At 36.8% G+C, this 21,298-nt stretch overlaps 1 protein-coding gene across 12 annotated transcripts in view; it reads right to left on the bottom strand.

Moving 5' to 3' along the window:
- Positions 1 to 21,298, bottom strand: part of LOC117219905 (diacylglycerol kinase theta) — a 76,682-nt gene that overhangs the window by 53,777 nt on the left and 1,607 nt on the right. For 11 of the 12 annotated variants that reach the window (XM_076528434.1, XM_076528433.1, XM_076528447.1 and 8 more), the window contains exon 2: positions 1,502 to 1,581. In XM_076528434.1, coding sequence (XP_076384549.1) covers positions 1,502 to 1,581 — 80 coding nt within the window. Of the gene's footprint in view, positions 1 to 1,501; positions 1,582 to 20,905; positions 20,928 to 21,298 lie in introns of those variants that run through there. The other variant, XM_076528448.1, reaches the window with a different exon arrangement.

The raw sequence follows: 21,298 nt of genomic DNA, 5'->3' as shown, positions 1-21,298 counted from the left end.
ATTGGTCACGTCACGCGCCCGTCGACTACACTGCCCTCTATCTCTGCACTGCTGAACTGCGCATCCGTGACGTCACGAATGTAGTGACGTAGACGAAGGATGTAGACCTAGCGGACTACAATAATATCTGACTCTGCGTTTCGACCTCCATTGTTATGATTTGACATTTTCAATAAGATTCGCTTTAGTGACAAACCGAAGCAATTTAACCAAAAATTATGGTAAATTGGTCAAAATTGAGAAAAGTAAAGAGGTAAAGCACGCTAGAAAAGTAAAATATGCTAAAGTAAATAGGGTAGAGAAGCCAGTTACTGTGCCCGGGTGGCGGACTTCTGGAGTTTTCTCTACTGATAACAACTTCGATAATTTAATTGACATCTCTTAAGAATTTAAAGGTAAAGTTCGTAGCTTCTTTTTTCCATATAAATTACCCTATGAAACAAATATATTTTCTTTAAACGTTAGGAGAAAGAATAAAAAGTTCTGGCGCCAGCTACTGTGTGCCTACGATCTACAAAGGTCAGTTACTGTACACCCCCTCCTTGAATACTGAACCTCGATTACTGTGCACAAAAAAAATTCAGTATTCAATATACTTTAATAACTTTTATTTTTTTATAAAGAAAATTAATATAATAAGTTATTTAAAAGTTCACATCAGAAAGGACTGCTTTAATAAAATTTCACACTTACATTTCTTTTCTTTGAAGATATAGTATATGTATAGGCCTATTCTGTGATACGCGACGCAAGAACTAAACGCATCGAACGAGAAATCTATTCACTGTAGTAAATAAACTACTACTACTACTACTATTCACAGTAGTAAATAAATTACTGAAATCGGAGCTAAAAACAAAAATTTAAATAAATAATCACTGTTTTATTTTTCTTTAATCTTAATATATTTTACGATTTATTTTACTGAATATTGTTATCTTCATTCGTATTTTCTTAAGCTTTTCCATAACCTTTGTAGAAAAATTCACGAATTCGGTATCAAAAAATAGAAAAAACTTTTTACGGTATTTTAAGAACTTCCGTTTCTTAATTTAAATAAATAAATAAATTTTAAATAAAACAAGAAACTTAATACGTTTCACACGATAAATATAAAGTTAATTATGCTTGCAAATAAACTGAAGGCACAGTAATTGGCCAGCCCACTGTAACCGGCTTCGTTACTCTAGTTATCAAGATAAAACTAATTGTAAGGATATATAGCGCCGCACCGTAGATGATTACGCCATCCGATGTCGGGCCGTGCTCAGTTTCGGAACAACGGGAAACAGCCGAGGTGAAAAATTTATGGAAATATTATAATTGTCCGGGGCACAAGCTCCGCAACGAAGTTAGCCTCGGTGCGAGGAGAATTATCAACGTAGCCGCGACACTGCGGCAGAGTATTCTTCACCGATGCGTAAATATAGGTCGCTGGGAAGAATTCGCTCATCTCCGGTCGCACAAAAGGGGCAAGAACAGAAACAGAGGGTATTCTTACCTTAATGAGGCTTGCCGCGATGCTGGAGCAGGGAGAGACGACGGCCTTGAGACAGCGGTCGTGCACCACGAAGTTGCAAACTGTAAGAGAAAAATAGAGATTTCACTAGGACCTTCGCGACTCGGTGGATATATAGAGATCCAGGCCAGCATACAATAGTTATGATTTAAATTCCCAGAAACACTCCTATTTTTTCTTTCATCGAGGAATGAACATTTTCGAGCACGAAACTCCGCATCGGCGCCCATCGTGTTCAACAACGCAACCGAGCCTATTGTTGGTAAATAATAAATAGGTTCGCGCGTCCGAAGAAGGACCCAGCGATAACGTCCGTCTCCTGAACCTTTCCCGTCGGAACTTCGTGAACGTTAACACTTTATCGACCGGTAGCCAGTTAATCGACTTTTTCAGTTCAACGCTTACCGACCGGTAGCCTATAAATCGGCTTTTCACTCCGACCGGTAGGCTGCGCTTCAGTTGTCATGGCAACCAATAATTTGTTATCTATTGTTGAGGTACTTTTACCTCAACAAGATTAGATCGAACTACATACTATAAGCTCCCATATTATTATAATTATTTATATATTATATAAAATAAAAAATATTATATTTTATAATTTTTCAAATATATATTATATACCTATCGCGATAAATAAAATAAATATTGTTCGATGCTAATGTCATGAAAATATAAAAATGTTACTAGATTCAGTTACCCTGTAATAACAGAAAGCGAATAATATATAATATGATAATAAACAAAGTTTCACTTAACGTTTCTATGAGCAAAAGAAAAAGTGCGTAAAAGTGTTCGTGCTCGAAAGTCCAAGCCGAAATAGAGCCATATCAGGGAAATGTTTACGGCCGAGTGACCGGTGAGATGTGTAGAGGACGTTCAACTGCCTACCGGTCGGTAAAGTCGTTAAGTACGCCGAATGCGTGCGACGAAATTGGAGCACGTATTAACTTACGTCGATTCGTTGCAACGGAAAAACGTAGGGAAAGGTCGTCAGATTCGAATTTTATGTTATAATCATTCTAGTGAACGTTAATTCGGGTTACGCTCAAACAAAGTTTTTATCATTTTAAGTTTTATTTTAAGCCCTTTAATCAGAGCGTGAAACCCTGTACAGTTTTCGAACCGCGCCGCCCTCCGACTAATTGCGCGACCGTACCAAACATTCGATCATTATTTAACGGAATAAAAATACGTACGAGCATTTTCCGAACGAGACGCGATCCGTGCACGCTGGATCGCCTAGATCCAGATATTTTCTGCACGAGACAAATCTGTAGAGCGTTTCGCGGAACGTGCATCTTGAATTGTTATTTCTTCGGGAGGTTATGTTGTCCCGTTACACATGATAAATTTTATCGTTAGCCTGTCTTTACTGTTATTTCCGACCTGATTATCGATTTATTGACTCTTAACGTGTTATTTACGAACCCTTTAGTTTCCACTAATATTAATAGAGGATACGAGTTGCAAAATCTTTTAGAACATGTATCGGTTCGTATCGATATTCCATTAAACGTACTATTACACGGGGTTGATCGGAAAATGTAATGTTATAATAAGAACGCTTCGCGTCGACTCGCCGAGTGAACTAGCGTCGTTGCATCGTCGCACGTGTGTCTGTAAATTACAATGACATCATACGTATAGGTAGCAAAATTCATGCCCGTCGTCGCTGCTATTAGCAGCACAAAGGCATTAAAATTTTCTGTACGAATAATATACGTATACTTGGAAGAATTTGTTTTTCATTGTAGTTCATATGTTGTGACCTTGTAATGACCTTCATTTATAGGCCGTTATATCGGTCTTGAAAGACTTTATCGGAATGTGAATAAAAAATTAGGTCATCCCATTTTTAAAAAAACAAGTTCGACCTTCGTATGTCCTCTACGCCTCCACTTATAAAAAAAATTATTGACATCATATATGGCGACCCTCGAAATCAAACAACTTTTGTCTGACACTTTTTTTTCTATTGTCAAAAACAAGCGAGTTTTTATTCGGGTGTCTTGTTTCAAATGCCCCACCCCGTATACTGTTTTCTTCCGATCATTTTTAGCAATCTTTACAACTCAATTCTGAGAGCTATCGATCATTGTATTTATAGGGAACATAAAAATACACGGTACATAAAACTGAAAAACTTCCTCTTGCGTCGCGTTGTTACGCTTTTAGCGAACAATGTAACATTTTCTTTGGTATTTTATCTTCGCGAGGCAAATCGTAAGCGGCTTGAAACAATCAACCCTCGTATGCTCCTTGGAAATAGTTGCGCAAAACATTCTACGATAACACTGTCCGACATGATTTTTGATTTTCTATAGCCACTATGAAATTTTTGTAGAGGTTCACTCCCCGATCAAGGATCCAAAAACCGAATTGCACTATCACCCTCAGTTTATGAAAAAAAACGAGCTTTTGTAAAAACCCAAAATAATCGAAAAAAATGAGGTATTGCATGAAAAGTAAAAACATTAGAAAGTTCTAATCGGTGTTAAAAGAGTTTTCCGAATATAGTGGCATGCAATTTATTAATTGTTTTTTTGGTCCTAAATAGCAATAAATTAATGTCTAAGTTTAAAAAATATTTTTGTACTTTTACGAAAAGTTGTTTGCCCTGCACAAAAACTCTACCCAGGATCAGATTCTGTAGACATTTCTGAAGAAGAAACGCCCCGGTAAAAGTATCGGAACGATGTACATTTCGAATAGATCGAGAAAATGTTCGTCAGCAACATGTACACGATGTTTGGCGCCATATCCTTCGCTGGTATCCAATGGTAAATAATATTTGAATTTTTTTTACTACTTCAATGTTCTGTTTTTTTTTACATATTTCTGTGGATAATAATCACCAAACTGTGAATCATAAATTAAAAGGTACGAAAAACATAGTTTTAGGAATACAGAAGTAAGATTATTAATTGAGCCGTTTATTTTAAAAGTGGCATAAGTCACTTTGTTTTTAAGTCGATATATTTAAGGGTTTGCGTTTTAACACGTTTAAAAATATGGATGCTAACTTTCGAGAAGATTTACTTTATATTTGTTATCTCAGGATACTGATATTTTTCTCAGTATAAATAATTTCGTATAAACATTAAAAAATCACCACTTTTCATTACGGTAAAGTGACTTATGCCACTTTCAAAATAAACGCCTCACTTTTCAAATGGAGAAATAATAAACAAAAAATATTCATTTTATTTTGAATTTGTTCTAATTACAAGTATATCATGTATACAGTTATCACTTTAATTATAGCGATTATACGATCATGAATAAATAATCATTTTCAAAACGTTAAACTTCCTGAAACATATTGTTAAATACATATATTTAAATATTTATTTAATTATATGACGTAAAAGTCAAAATTATACTAGTGTTAGAATACTTTCGTTACCCAATGCAAATTCTCTGGTGTGATTTTCTTCGCGAAATATATCACAGTTTGGTGATTATTATCCACTGAAATATGTAAAAAAAAACAGAACATTGAAGTACTAAAAAAAATTCAAATATTATTTACGAAAGATGGGTGCCCCATTGGATCCCTCCATCGGTGTTGATTACGCATAGCTTCGGACCTGTCGGACAGAGAGAAGCGAGCAGCGAAGGACATGACGGCAAAACGTCGTCAATATGTTGCCGACACTTTTACCGGACCGTTTCTTCTTCAGAAATGTCTACAGAATCCGATACTGGGTAGAGTTTTTGTGCAGGGCAAAAAACTTTTCGTAAAAGTACAAAAATATTTCGCAGAAACTGCGCACGTCGACAATTTTTTAAACTTAGACATTAATTTTTTGCTATTTAGGACCAAAAGCAATTAATAAATTGCATGCCACTATATTCGGAAAACTCTTTTAACACCGATTAGAACTTTCTAATGTTTTTACTTTTCATGCAATACCTCATTTTTGTCGAATATTTTGGGTTTTTACAAAAGCTCGTTTTTTTCATAAACTAAGGATGATGGAGCAATTCGGTTTTCGGATTCTTGTTCGGGGAGTGAAACTCTACAAGAATTTCATAGTGGTTATAGGAAATATAAAAAAAGGTTTGATTTTGTCGGACAGTGTAATCACCTGTTTTCGCTTAATACGTATGTGCGAGTAAATTCAAAATTAATCGATCAATTTTTAACGTTACATGTTGCAGAAACTAATGGTACGATGCGAACGACAAGTAAATTCAGAATTATCGACGGTTATGTTCCATCGGTATAGGTCGAAGACATTTCTTTTTGTTTATGTATAAAAAGACCAATTGCAAAGAGCAGCTGCTAATTCGTTTATTTAACGATACAGACAAATACCGACTTTCATGTGATCGATTAAATAGAAAATAATATATTAATAATCTTAAATTCAAAGGATCAATTTTTTTTGCTGTTTTAAATCTAATCTGGTGAAACCTGCGGTGCCATAATGACCTATAATTACTGATTAATTCGAAATGAAAAATTCGGCAAGAGACTGTACATTACAGGGTATCCCAAAATTATGGTACTTTTGGGAAATGGGAGGTTCCTGAGGTCATTTGAAATAACTTTTTTCTTATCGAAAATTCAATCCGCGACTTCGTTTATGAATTATTAATGAAAAAACACGGACCAATCGGAAAGCGAGTACGCCCGGCGCTTCGCCCTTGCGGCCAATGCCGCGTCGCGCGGGCCGTCTAACGCAACGACAGAGCGGAGCGTCAATCGTACGCGATCTCTCATTGGTCACTGTTTTTTAATTTTGGACGAAACATTATCAAACAGAATTCAACAAATATTTTTCAATGAAACAATTACGTTGCATTCCTTGTAGCAGGCTATTTGACACAAAAACACTTTTCTCGATGTTCTTTCTAATATTACAATTAATATTACATTTCTATATTTCTATATTATATTGTTATATTAATGTGTTGTGTAGTGTTGTGTTGTATTGTATTGTATTGTATTGTATTGTATTATACTATATTATATTATTATATATATATATATATATATATATATATATATATATATATATATATATATATATATATATGTATATATATTGTATATTTCTATATTGCAATAGTCGTGGTTCTGCTATAGTATGCGTGCGTAATAACGTTAGCAATAATAAGCAAAGATAAAAGGGAAGCGTATCGCCGGGATGAATGGAAACGAACGTGGTTTTTCATTGTTCACGTAGAAACGGTCGTAACATGGTTCACTTTCCACGAATGGGATTTTCTACTTACTTGTGGCCAGTGTATTTATTCAGTGCATCGAGGAGGGAGACCTATTGTAGTTTGACAGTCAGTCAGAAAGTTTTCAACGGAAGTCCGGCATCGGTTCGCATTGCGATTCCCGGCTTTCAGAGTTCGCACTCAATTGTAAAGTTTACGATCTGTTTGTTATCTTCCGCCGACAATAACGGCCCGTCGAATCCACGCGGGAAATGTACCATACGTATACGCTTTTCATAATACAGCGCTTGGACAAAACGGAGAGAACGAAAATAATTGACAACTGGAACTTTCGCTTTGTTCGGGGCGTGCCAGTCGCCAGATAATTTTACGAAAAATCGAAGTCGGCTGGCCAGCAAGCTTCTTTGTACCATCCGCGGTTCCCTATCGAACGGACCTGGGCTCGTTTCGCAGGGCACTATTCGGAATACAGGGTGTCCCGAAAATGTCTCGCAATCCAGAAATGAAGGATTCCTAAGGCCATTTGAAGTAACTTTTTCCTTAGCGAAAATGCTATCCACGGCTTTGTTTACGAGTTATTAACGAGAAACATTGACCAATAAGAGGCGAGCACGGCTGACGCGAGGTGGCCCAGCCAACCAGAAAAAAAATTACAGGAATGAAATTTTGCACAGATGAGTTTTTCTTGGTCAACTATCGAACTGTATAATAGTCATTAAAAAAACTCCTAAAGGCAATTTTGACCATCTTAATCGGCTAGACCCTTTCTTTTGTCATATTTGAAATTAAAAAGTAACGAAATAATTCGTTATTTCAAATTGTCATTATTTCAAATGGATCTAAATCATTTTTATCGTCATTTTATTGTCGCAACGACATCGAAAATAACGGTACGGAATGAATTATTTCAAATAGTTATTTTGTACTTTTATTTTAAATAATGTTTCCTCTGGTCTGCGCTCAACGAACGACAATTTCACTTTAGGGTATTTCGCAAAATTTCTGGTTTGCCGTGTCCAAAAAATCACGAAACAGATTATTGTTAATTCAGAGATCCAGATTTTTGTGCGCTAATTTACCGTACTTTGCGGTATCTGAACCGGTTAAAAAATAATACGAAAGCCTTCGCGAGCATGCTTGGCTATTAATACTTTAATAAAGTTGTCAATTTAACGTGTTAAATTCGGTATAAGATACTGTAAACTCGATAGCTGCCGATAAAACCATACAAAAATGCTGCGAGCTGCCGGTTAGGCGAATTAAATTGTTATAATATCACAAAGTATCTCGTTACACGAATAACTGCTACACGAATATCGTTAATTAAAATGTTTGAAATTACTTTGATGCGTTTCCTAGCTTCACCGCGTGTTACAAATACGTCGTTCTTACGAAAAATGTTATTTCGAGAGTAGGGTAAGTGTGGGTACTACTGCGGACGCCCCAAATACTGCGATGTTTTAAAAAAGCAATAAAATCTAACATTTTCTAGTGTGTACTTTTCTAAAAATGAATTTCATAATTTTTCATACGTTTAATATTGATAATTTATGGCATAAGTAACAGCGATCGCAGTTCCAATTCATTTATCGACTTTTGATATTCGGAAGCTTATGAAAACGTTGAGTGTAATGAAATACTCGTAACGGCAGCTGTGAAGGCTGATTCGAAAGACATTTATATTTTTGTAACTAATACTATTCATTTTAGCGTTATTTTTAGATAAAGTAATCATTACTTTGATCAGAAAATCGACGTACGCTATCATCTGTCCTTAAATATTATTTACTAACACAGTACTTAGCGCATAATTTTTCACCATGCAGTAACAGCGCTTTGCCGAACTGTGTACCTTAACCTATACAGCGCAGTTCTCGACGAGCCGGTGCAAACAGGCTCAATCGAAAGTGTTACAGTGAGAATATCTTGATCCTAGGAATTGTAGCTGTGCCTGTATATTTAAAGGAAAATAGGAAAAGTGCAAAGGAAGAAGTGAAAGGAAAGGGAACGAAAAATATCAAACGATATAAAGAAAAGGAAAAATGTGAGGTTATGCTACCGTAAGGAAAACGTGGCATTAGATTTGCAAGAAATTCGTGGAGGAAACTCTATTGCACAAATATCTCGGGAATATAGCATTCTATCTCTCATCTCTTTCTATTAACGCAGTAATCGGAACGTCCACAGTATTTGTATAACCGTAATTTCTTTACATTACGCTTTTTAATGAAATTTGTGCTTTCAGAGATCCAATATTTTGGGGAAAGTAAATATCAAGTTAAAGAATAATAGGTATAGTTCGTTCGTAATAATAGGTTACGTTCGATCCAATGATCAAACCTGCGATTCAATTCTTAACTTTCACCGATGTACGACGACTGGATTGATTTTTTCATGTCACCGATTTCAGCGATTATGTATATCGAAACAGGTAGAGAGAAACACAAGTCCCCGGCCGAGTATCCTATATTTCCGGGTTACTAAAAATACGGCCAGCCTTGAACGCACGTTCTGTTATTCTACAGTTTTCATCATAAGCTTTTTTCATAAATTTCGTTTCGGCGGCGCGAGGGAAACGACTATTAATAAGTTGAACGGCCTTGCTCTAAGTTCCTGAAATTCGATTTCGAATGTACATGTACACATATATATGTATACGTGTAGGGGAACGTATATTCGAACAGAAGAATAAAGAACGAAATTTTCAGTGAAACAATTCTCCAATAACTAACTGCAAAGTACAATCGCCTATTTTCCTTTTTTTATTGTAACAATCTATTCTATTGTACGGAGTACATAACTTCGCGTGGCAGATGGTTGCATCATGATTTGCGTTTTTCGTACAAGCAGCGCGTGAAATATATAATTTTGTAACAATAAAACGAAGTGTTCATACTAGTTAAAAAATGCTGTACAATTCGCGAGGCTCGGTATTTAATTAATACTCTTCGGCGTAACAAGAGCAAGCGTGTGTACTTCGCACTTTTCACTTAATTAATCCCGAAATGTTCGAAACGAACGGGAAGAATGCATACAGATTTTGAAATTTATGTTTTATCGATCGTTTTAACGATAATGTTCCGCGTAACATTTTTTACTTACCGACTCATTGGCGTAAAACTTACCGAATTCTATAAATAAATTTTCATTCGGTTTTGTATCTTTACATTAGTAATTACGTATTTTCATAAAATAATTTCGTAATTTTTTGTTAATTATTATGTATATGTATGTATATATGTATGACTCGAATACCATTAATGTAAGTTTTTATGAACACGATAGAAGGATTAACCCCCCGTGGCACTACATTTTTCTGTCACAGCTGCGTTGTTGAGCACTTCTTCGTCCTTAATAATTACTCTGTACGTCTTCTTTCTGTTTCGATTTAAAAGAAATAAATAGCAACGATATACACGGTGTCCGATTTTAATCCATAAACAGAAATAACTCGTTAATACATACTATGTATATAATACACAAAAAAAATTAAACGGTTTTGTGAGGTCTACAAAACGACATAATTTATTTCTTTTGAAAATGAATGCGCACAGAGCGAACGAAGATCAACTTTGACTTTTCTAAACAATATCACAGAATGTTGAATATATTAATGAATCGATTTAGTTTTCGCCGTTTCGGATAAAAAGATATTGGACTGAGCGTAGCAGAAAATTATGAGTTCACGAGATATTTTAGCACAAATATTACAAGGTCGTATCAACATACGCATCTACATCTTGCGAATGGGCGAAACTTTTGAACCGATGAAAAATAGCAATAAAATAAAGTCATGTACAATATTTCCTGCCAATACATCGAATAATAACGTAATGAAATTCAACTTTTTCAACGTACTTAAATAAACGCTCTAAAGAAGCTCGAACCTCGAAGCTTCGAACCTCGAATGTTGAAATGATCTCTACGAAGTATTCGTCAACAGTCGGTGTTACCATAAAGCAGTCAATATTGATACGACTACCACTTTACAATATTTGCAAAGAAAGAGTTAGTATTTGCAAACTAAGAAATTGTTATCAATATTTTGGTATTCAGAATGATGAACTTAATCGACAAGCGTACACAAAATTATATGATTCCGTTCGAAGGAATAAAGTTAACCTTCATTTGCCCCGTACGCGTGCACTTACAGAAAAATCAATTGTGCCATTTCGTAGACCCCACGAAACCATTTAATTTCTGTGGGGAAACATTTTTTTATACAGTGTGTAATTAATGAGTTATTTGTATGTGTAGATTAAAATCGGATACCCTGTATATAGTAGATAATGTATGGAATCTGCGGCACGTGTCTGACTGGTTGTTATAGTGGAAGGGGTTAAATAAAGAACGTACGGTCACCGTAGTTATATAGTAAAACGGGAGTCGAAGAAACACCGAGGCAGATCAGATTGCAGATTGCTCGCTGTCGGGGATCTTAGGACCTAGGGTAAGTGTAGGTATTACTGAGGTTTCTCAACAAAGGCGAACTTTGACAGAGAAAATTAGACCTTTTACGCCAATAAATTGACAATTTCAGCTGTACTTATTATTCTTTAACTTGAACATTTACTTCTCTCAAAATATTGGATCTCTAGAAGCATAAATTTCATTAAAAAGCAAAACGTAAAGAAACCATACGTATGTGTGTGTGCATATATTAAAAAAAAATACTGCGGACATTCCGATTACATACTCTGGAATGTTATGTTTCCGAAATATTTGTGCAACAGAGTTTTCTCCACGAATTTCTTGCAAGGCTAACGCCACGTTTTCTTTAGGGTAGCATAACCTTACATTTTTCCTTTTCTTTATATCGTTTGATATTTTTCGTTCTCTTTCCTTTGACTTCTTCCGTTGTACTTTACCTACTTTCTTTTAAATATATACACACAGCTACGATTCCTAGGATCAAGATATTCAAATTGTAGCACTTTACAAATTAAGTAATAGGTACTCTACGATCGAGCGTGTTCGCACCGGCTCATCGAAAACTGCGCTATATAGGTTAAGGTACTTAGTTCGCTAAAGCACCGCCGTTATGTACACGCATGGTAAAAAAAACTATGTGCCAAATACAGTAAATTCTTTCTAATTGACGCTCAGCTTGTACACAAAAATGGACAACTTGGGAAGAGGAGATAGGACTATTCGAGCCTTGCGGCTCGTTTTTATAGTTACCGATTGTCAACAACTATAAAAACGAGTTACAAGGCTCGAATAATCGTATCTCCTCTTCCCAAATTGTCCATTTACTGTACTGTTAGTAAATAATATTTGAGAATAGATGATAATGAGAGTGTACGTCGATTTTTTATCAAAGTATTACTTTATATTAAGCATTACTTTATCAAAAAATAACGCTAAAATGAATAGTTTATTATTAATTAGCAAAATATATAAATGCCTTCCGATTCAGCGTTCACACAGCTGCCATTATGAGTATTTCATAGGACTATCGAAAGTCGATAAATGAATTAAAACTGCGATTACAGTTATTTGTATGTCACAAATTATCAATATTAAACGTACAAACAATTATGAGATTCATTTTTAGAGGATTTCACACTATAAAATGTTAGATTTTATTACTTTTATAAAATACCGCATTATTTGGGGCGTTCGCAGTAATACCAACACTTACCCTATGGATTCGTCGCTTCGTATCGATCGCGTCTCGACATCCCGCGAATGCTAAAATTAAGATATCAAGTCTAGAAATATTCGGAATATTCGTGCAATCCCGTCGTGGCTGAACGGCCAATAGGTTCGTCCGTGTCTGTTTGTGAATTTACTTGGAGCACATGGTCAATCAACTTTTTGTCATCCCGCCGCGCCCCAACTTCCCCGCCCGAATCCATACCCGCGCCGCGCCGCAGCGAAATGGGCGGATCTAGGGAAAACAGCATTGACGCTTAGAATGGCTCGTTTCACCACAGAACAGCCTGAACGGCACAGCTTTTTGATGCACACGTGTGTGCATTCCAGGAAACCGAAAACTTCGATGGCATTTGTCTGCGCGTATCAAACAGTAACATTTTCAATGCGGTCTCGCTCTCGCGCTGCCTAAATCTTCCGAAGATCGGGGCATTCGATCGCCTCACAGTGTGTCGCGTGTACAGGGTGTCTCAAAAGTTACGGAAAATTAGGGGTTCCCGAGATGATTTCGAGCAACTTTTTCTTTAACGAAAATGCAATCCGCGACTTCGTCTACGAGTTATTAACGAAAAACGCTGACCAATGAGAGGCGAGCTCGACTGGCACGAGGCGCCAATCTGAACTTCGACCGCTCGTTGGCTCGGCCAGTCGATCTCTCTTCTCATTGGTCAGTGGTTTTCGTTAATAACTCGTAAACTAAGCCGCGGATTGAATTTCCGCTAAGGAAAAAATTATTTGAAATGACCGCAGGAACCGCTTATTTCCTGATTTTGAATAACTTTTGGGGCACCCTGTATGGGCATTTAGGACAAAACTTATGACTTTTAAACTAATTAATTTTTTATTTAGTTATCCTGATACGTTTGTTAAAGAGAATACAAAGATACATCGAGTGACACATAAAAAATGTACAAGTTTGTTCAAGAAACTTAAAGCGATTTTAATTATTTATGAAATAGAAATTTTCTTGACGATACTCGCTATTGTAATTTGTTGCTAATTTTCGTTCGGAACGTCATTTTATCAAATCAGTAGAAACGTCTGGAAAAATTTGTGGAAGGTATTTACGGGGTGTCGTTGTCTGTAACACTGTGTTGTGCATTTTAAAAATAATCCTTTATTTTTAACATAAATAATTACATTTTAACATAAATAAACGTAATACCGAAACGCGAGTGCTGGGTTGCCAGTTATGCAGCTCTGACTGGGCATGCCTTAATCGTTTCGGACAAATTCGAGCAGCTAAAATTGACGTCGATATGAAGTTTAATGTTCCATAAATTAACGTGCTAAAAATCAAGGAACTAGTTTTTTGTAAAGTCGAATCTAAGTACAAGTTGATGAACTGAACAAATTAGTGCGAATTGCCAATATTTTCAAAAAATGATTCGGAAGTTTTGAAGATATTATAGTACTAAACGTAATCTGTAAAAAGCAAATTAATAACGTAAACCAGGACACAAATTAACTGTACGCGACAGAGACAGAGCATTTTCAGAGACCGCTCCTAGATGCGTTGCAGCAGAGTGGCATCGTCCAATCTCATTTCTGAGATATCTCTCTTGCAGCACATTTCAGAGAGCAACCTCTGAAAATGCTCCGTCTCTGTCGTGTGCCGTTTAATTCCGAGCCCTGCCGTAAACAATCTGCCAATGGTAATAGTTTGAAAAAAATGTATTGTTCTGGACACATTTTTAATACCACTTTGGACGACAACAAAATTGTGTAACATTAAAATCTACGTTCCTTTGTTAACGCTTTAGGACAAAAGATTTACTGAACTAAATATTTCAGTAATTCGAGTTTTATGCATACATTATGCGACACACTGTACGCCTCCTGGAAACATTGCATTCTATCTGATGCGTTTACAATGTAGGTAATGTGTCTTCGAATGCGTTGAACAGAGGGAATCTGTAGCTTCAGCGAAATTCAATGAAGCGTTCATTTTATTTCTGGCCGCCCAAAATCCGTCACATACTGTGCGCTAATTGCTAAAGAATGTATCCGATCCTAGGGATACGGTGGTGTCCAATGAGAGGCGAGATCTCAGCTAGCGCGAGGCGACCCAGCCAACGAGCGATCGAAGCTGATCTCGTCTCTCATTGGTCAGCGTTTTTCATTAATAACTCGTAGAAGCCTGGTAGAACATTTTCATATAAAGATCGTGGTAAATGAAATTTTTCATACAACACCACAAATTATACAATATGGCTCGGATATATACCACGCACGGACTACACATCGAAGGGGTTAATTATTTGGATCAGTTGAAAATAATGCAATTTATATAGCTAAATTCTTTTAATATCTTCGCTGTTTCGAACCAAATCCACAGCGTACCTCATTTTGTATTTTTGAAACAGCAAATATAAAATTATAATCGCAATCATTAGTCTCGCATACAGAGTGTCCCGTTTTAATCCCTCAGGTTAAATATCTTGAAAAGTATGGATAATATGAAAAAATGTTTTTCATTTAAAAGAAAAAGGATGCTGACCTTGAAATTTCGAAAACTACACCGCGTACAAAAGAAATTCTATACAACTTCGTATTTTTCACTTTTTAATTAGTTGCATAACTTAAAAGTTATTTGGGACATGCAAGTTATATGACTCACCCTGTACATGTTCAAGTTGCTCAATACATATTCATATTGTATAAATATGGTTCGAAATATGTCGTGCCTCGTCCCATTTTAATCAGAAAAATCTCACCATTATATATTGAACATATCATTTATAATTAATTAATTATATAATATATATATATAATAATTAGTACAATATATGTAATAATTAATATAATATTTAATTTATAAAATATGATATATAATTAATTAATTTAATTTACATATAAATAAATTTATATGTAAAAGAACTGAAAATAAAAAAATTGAATACAACACGTCGTCATGTAATTATTGGTTCACACCTTTATATAAAAAAATTATGTATCTTACTTAGAGTTAATAAAAATAGATGAGGAAATATCAGCAAAAAATTATTTTCCATATGCTAAATGACTATTGACTTAGTAATCATAAATACTGGCTAAAACGTAATTGTGACTAACGAAGGTAGTTTTGCCGCGAATGACCAACGAAAGCAGTTACGTTTGAGGAAATGATTTACGACTAATGAATCCAACTTAATCGTATTAACGTTAGTCGTATTTAGTCGAGCTTCTCCAAACGTGTCTCAACAACTCTGACCGCGGTTTACATCAGGTAAACGGCGGCACGTTACGTTGACTTAAAAAAGTTTGCGTCTTAGTTTGCGGAAATACGTTACGGAAAAGTTGCATTTGAGCGGTGCTTCGAGAACGCCACGATGCTCGCTACAACAATATCTAACAAAAAATGCAGGTTCTAATTTAAAAATTCGAAGCTGACCTTTGTAGAGTTTTTAAAGGTTACCACAAGGTCAAATAAATAACGGCACAATCTGTCCCCCTCGAAACCGTACAACTTCTGTCTGAAATAGTTTTTCATATAATTCATACTTTTCCAGATATGTATTTACCCTGGGAGATTAAAATGGAACACCTTGTATATACAGCAGCGAGCTTATAAATAGGAAAACTTGAAAAAGGTGTAATTTCTTTTAAAACTTGATCGAATGGTTGAAATTTTTTTAGACGATGGATGGATACTTTTTTAAATTTTGCTATTACTTGGAATGACAAAAAAAAAGAAATGAAAAACTCACGTTTTTCAACTTTTTATCTGAGTTTATAACGAAAATTAAAAAAAAATGCACTTTGTTGATCTCGGCAACTTGTACGCGCGCTGAAAACTTCATCGAAATCGATTGACGCATTGTCAAGCTACAGCCACTGAAAGATATAAAAATTACCTATTTTTGGTGGAAATTCGTGAAAAACTGCGATTTGTCATGGATTAAAAGTTGAAAGATATGAGTTTCCATCTTTTTTTGTCATTCCAAGTAATAGCAAAATTAAAAAAAAAAAGTATTACAGTTATTGTCTAGTAGACTGGTCCATTTTATTATATTATACATATGTAGAATGGATCTAATGTGAGAAGTATATCAAAATTTAGCATTTCTCAGAAGTTTTTACAAGTACGCCGTAATTTCGCATACCCACTGCACTGTTACCTCGCATAACCTACATTGCGATAAGAGGTGCACACATCAGACTATACGAAAACATGTTACCCTCAGAGTCCATTACAATTCACATTCCCTCCTTTTCCCTTTCTTTCGACCCATTCATTTTCTATAGATCGTCTAAAATATGCACACAGAAAACCGTAATCATTAGACTGCAGATTTCTTGCGTGCACATACGAGAAGAATTAGTACACGAAACATAAAGGAGAATGCATCAGAGAAATGTAAGGTTATGATTAAGTTTTATTTTGAGACAGTTTAAATTATTAAGCAAAAGAGAGAATTCTTGCTTAACCACTGTTTCGATTTAGCTGATGAAGAAAATTTTAATTCGCGCAAAAATCCGCGGTCTACTAGGACAAGTATAGATATTACTGTGGTTTCTCAATGAAAATGAGACCTTTTACGCCAATAAATTCACAACCTTGAGCTATATCTATTATTCTCTAACTTGAACATTTACTTCTCTTAAGTAAAATATTGAAACTCTAGAAGCATAAATTTCATTAAAAGCAAAATGTAAAGAAACCATACGTGCACATATATTTAAAAAAAATACTGCGGACGTTCCGACGTTCTTGCAAGGCTACATTTTTCCTTTTCTTTATATCGTTTGATATTTTTCGTTCTCTTTCCTTTGACTTCTTCCGTTGTACTTTACCTACTTTCTTTTAAATATATACACACAGCTACGATTCCTAGGATCAAGATATTCAAATTGTAGCACTTTACAAATTAAGTAATAGGTACTCTACGATCGAGCGTGTTCGCACCGGCTCATCGAAAACTGCGCTATATAGGTTAAGGTACGTAGTTCGCTAAAGCACCGCCGTTATGTACACGCATGGTAAAAAAAACTATGTGCCAAATACAGTAAATCCTTTCTAATTGACGCTCAGCTTGTACACAAAAATGGACAACTTGGGAAGAGGAGATAGGACTATTCGAGCCTTGCGGCTCGTTTTTATAGTTACCGATGGTCAACAACTATAAAAACGAGTTACAAGTCGATTTTTTATCAAAGTATTACTTTATATTAAGCATTACTTTATCAAAAAATAACGCTAAAATGAATAGTTTATTATTAATTAGCAAAATATATAAATGCCTTCCGATTCAGCGTTCACACAGCTGCCATTATGAGTATTTCATAGGACTATCGAAAGTCGATAAATGAATTAAAACTGCGATTACAGTTATTTGTATGTCACAAATTATCAATATTAAACGTACAAACAATTATGAGATTCATTTTTAGAGGATTTCACACTATAAAATGTTAGATTTTATTACTTTTATAAAATACCGCATTATTTGGAACGTCCGCAGTAATACCTACACTTACACTAATTACGTTTTTGTTTTTCATTTTCGAAACATAAGATAGTGATAGAATCAGTGTATACCTAAAACAAGGTCGCTCAAATATTTCAGATGTTTGGTGCCGACAGAAAAAAATGCGTTAGACTGAGCTGGCTCAACCTTCATGCGTCTTCCACGAGTTCATCTATTCGAAAACTATCAACACCAGATTGTACGCGTTTCAGTAAGAAGGAAGTTTAGTCGATGCAGTGTTTTTCTCTATTAATACTAGATTTAAGAACCCATCAAAATGACAAAATACATTTACGAGTTATTTATTACATACGTTATTATATACAGTTGGTAACGAAAGTATTTGAACACTAGTATAATTTTAACTCTCCACGCTATATATTTAAATAAATATACATCGAAGGGACAAAATACTTTACGGTATATTAAAGTAGAGTATATAAATGTCAAAATACAAGAAACCTTCGATTTAATGTAAAACATTAGGTACATAATTGAAAAAATATTAAGGAACATCGAATTTTCGTGCATACATAACATAAGTATAAGGCGTACGGTCTTATAAAATTCAGTTCGTTTATTAATTTTTATTACTAATTTTATACCTCTATTGTTTAATAATATGTTTCAAGAAGTTTGACACTTTTAAAATCATTCTTTATTTATGATCGATATTGTCTTATATCTCTATTTTATACGATTTTATGATTTGTTTATAGTATGTACGTTTTTTGTTGCAACTCGTACGACCGAATTCACTTCATGTGGATAGACGGTCGTGTATAAAGCGTGTGTAAATATAATTTGTCACCTTATTTTGTTAATGCATTTGAAGGAAAATTAGAATGCAGTTTTGGTCCATTTATTCGCGAATGCTGACGTAACATGGAAAATATCAATCAAAAATGCATACTAATTTTACAAATTCCTTCAGATGCATTAACAAATTAAGATAACAATTTATATTTATAAAATTATAAAATCGTATAAAATAGAGACAAAAAAGCGACATCGATCTTAAATAAATGCTTATTTTTAAAAAGTCAAACTTCTTGAAACATATTATTAAAGTAATCGAAATTAATAAAAAAATTTACTTTTATAACTTATCGACGGAATTTTATAAGGCGTCCGAATGCTTATGTTGAACGAAAATTCGATGTTCCTTTATATTTTTTTAATTGCGTAGATAACGTTTTATACTAAATCGAAAGTTTCTTGCATATTTTGACATTTATATACTTTACTTTAATATACCGTAAAGTATTTCTTCCCTTCAATATATATTTGTTTAAATATATGGCGTAGAAGTAGAAGTTATATTCGAATACTTTTGTTATCAACTGTACGTGTTACAACGACGCTCGTTAAAAATCCGAATAAATGTGTAATTGCAACGTTCATAAACTAACACGAAACAGCTGCTTTCGGTGTTCCGCGAATCTAGCGTTGAAACACGGCCTCGAAGAACGGAGCCTCGCCCTGTACAGCTGGACAGATTTTCACATTAGAAAACCCTCCGGCGCCCTTCGGGAACGGTGGCCTAATCGACAATGATATTTTCTCATTTATTAAATTCGTTGTCTCGTCGATGGAGACGAGGACTCGTTGGACCCGTTATCACCGGCGAATCCTGCCTTTCCCGAAATTGATCGATATTAAATTGAAATCTGTGAGCACGCGAAACAGCGACCTAGAATTTCACGTCGTCGTATCGCGTCGGATCGGGTCGGGTCGCCCGGACGCTCTCCCATAACAACCAAGCTCCGCGAATCGAGCCCATTAGAACGATACAAAGTTCCGAAGTGTTCACGGATGCTTATCCTTTTTCGCCTCTACGGAGCCCGTTCGTCAACGAGCTCCCGTACACACCCCCACCCCACCCACCACGCTAACCCTCTCGCCGTGTACTCGTTTCTCTCGCTCTCTCCGGAATCCACCGTAGATATAGCTACCACAGCTACTACCCCACACCATCGAGTCCTCCCTTCCGCGCCCCCCTCCTCCGCCCCCCGCCACGATCAATGCTTGCGAAAAGGCCCGATGCGCGCGCCCTCGCCGCCTCGAACCGCCTAATATCTGTTCGATTTCCTTCAACTGTTGAGTCTACCGGAATTTCCTAGCGAGCGCTGCTCCCCTCCACTTCCTCTCCCCCCGCCGCCGATTGAAACCCTTTTGGACACCGTTCAAGTCCCGATGCCTTAAGAACGACCAACAGGTAAGAGAGAGCTGACAACGGGGAGCTGACACCGTTTCCCGGTGTATTGTCTTCTTCGTGTTCGCCTCGTATTCGTGCTGCAAGGGGTAAACACTTGAACAGGAGTGTGCGCAAATCGCGACGGGGTGAGAAACGTAGCGCGCCCCGTTATCGGATTCCAAAGATGGTGGGTCGGTTTGGACCAGCGAGAATGTTCGCGGGGGCCGAGGAATAATTTTCGGGAACACGGAACGTTCGATACGCATGACGGGTTCGATCGGAACGGCTGCGTTCGATCGACGATTGCAGGGGAATTCGTGGGCTGTATCGTGAAAACGTTCGCTCGAGAAGCGACGATCGATAATTTCGCGTGAAACGAGAGGATTCGAATTCGTGCAGGCGGACGCGCGCGCGCGCACACACACATACACACGTACACACACGAGGAAACGTAGCGCGGCTCGCAGCGCGGGTAATTTTCGATGGGGTGCGAGAGATAAACGGCGGGGAGGAAATTTCGATTGACCCAATTCTGTAACAGCCGACTCCGCGAAGAGAGCAAACATATGCGAGTAATGAGTCGCGTGTACGCAAAGTGCTGGTGCACGCAACGCGTCGCGACGCGACGCAAAGGCGACGTTGCTGAGACGAGTTGGCGCCAAGTCACGCAACACGAAGCAGCACCCATTTTCTCGGAACGCCGGAGAGAATCGTTTCCGGCTGACTCGGCGGACGTTTGGGTCCGTCGGGGCCGAAGCTCCGACGGCCGCTCGTTCCGTCGGGCTCGGAACGAAACGACGGCTCTTGGCGGCTTTTGCACGAACATGCCCACCCTCTGCACACACACGGTGAATGGGCACTTACCATTCATCGTTCTTGGAGGTCAGCCAGTTTCAACTTTGCACGCCGACCAAGGTTCCGGAGCCCGTGAAAAGGCGGGACGGAGCGTACTCCGACGGCAACGCGTCACCTATACGATTTCGTTACCGAACTCGCTCGTATCGATTGACCCTCGGCCTTGCGGTTTCTCCGACAAAATCTAGTTCTGGATTCCAAGAACGACGAAAGAGGACTCCCAACCCCCTCCGTTCCGTTTATATCCGTCGAACGAACACCCGTCACTCCTGGAGTCCCGAACCTGGTGTTGGATCGTTTCTATAAATCGAATGCGCAGGACACGGGCGAACCGATCGAAGGTCGAAGATCGTAGCACCAAATTCGAGCTGTTTAGGTTCGAGCTAATCCGATCGTCTATCG

Source organism: Megalopta genalis, chromosome 1, assembly GCF_051020955.1.
Source record: "Megalopta genalis isolate 19385.01 chromosome 1, iyMegGena1_principal, whole genome shotgun sequence".
NCBI classification, from domain to species: Eukaryota; Metazoa; Arthropoda; class Insecta; order Hymenoptera; family Halictidae; genus Megalopta; species Megalopta genalis.
Note: the sequence above shows the minus strand (reverse complement) of the source record. Positions and strands in the feature narration are given on the sequence as shown.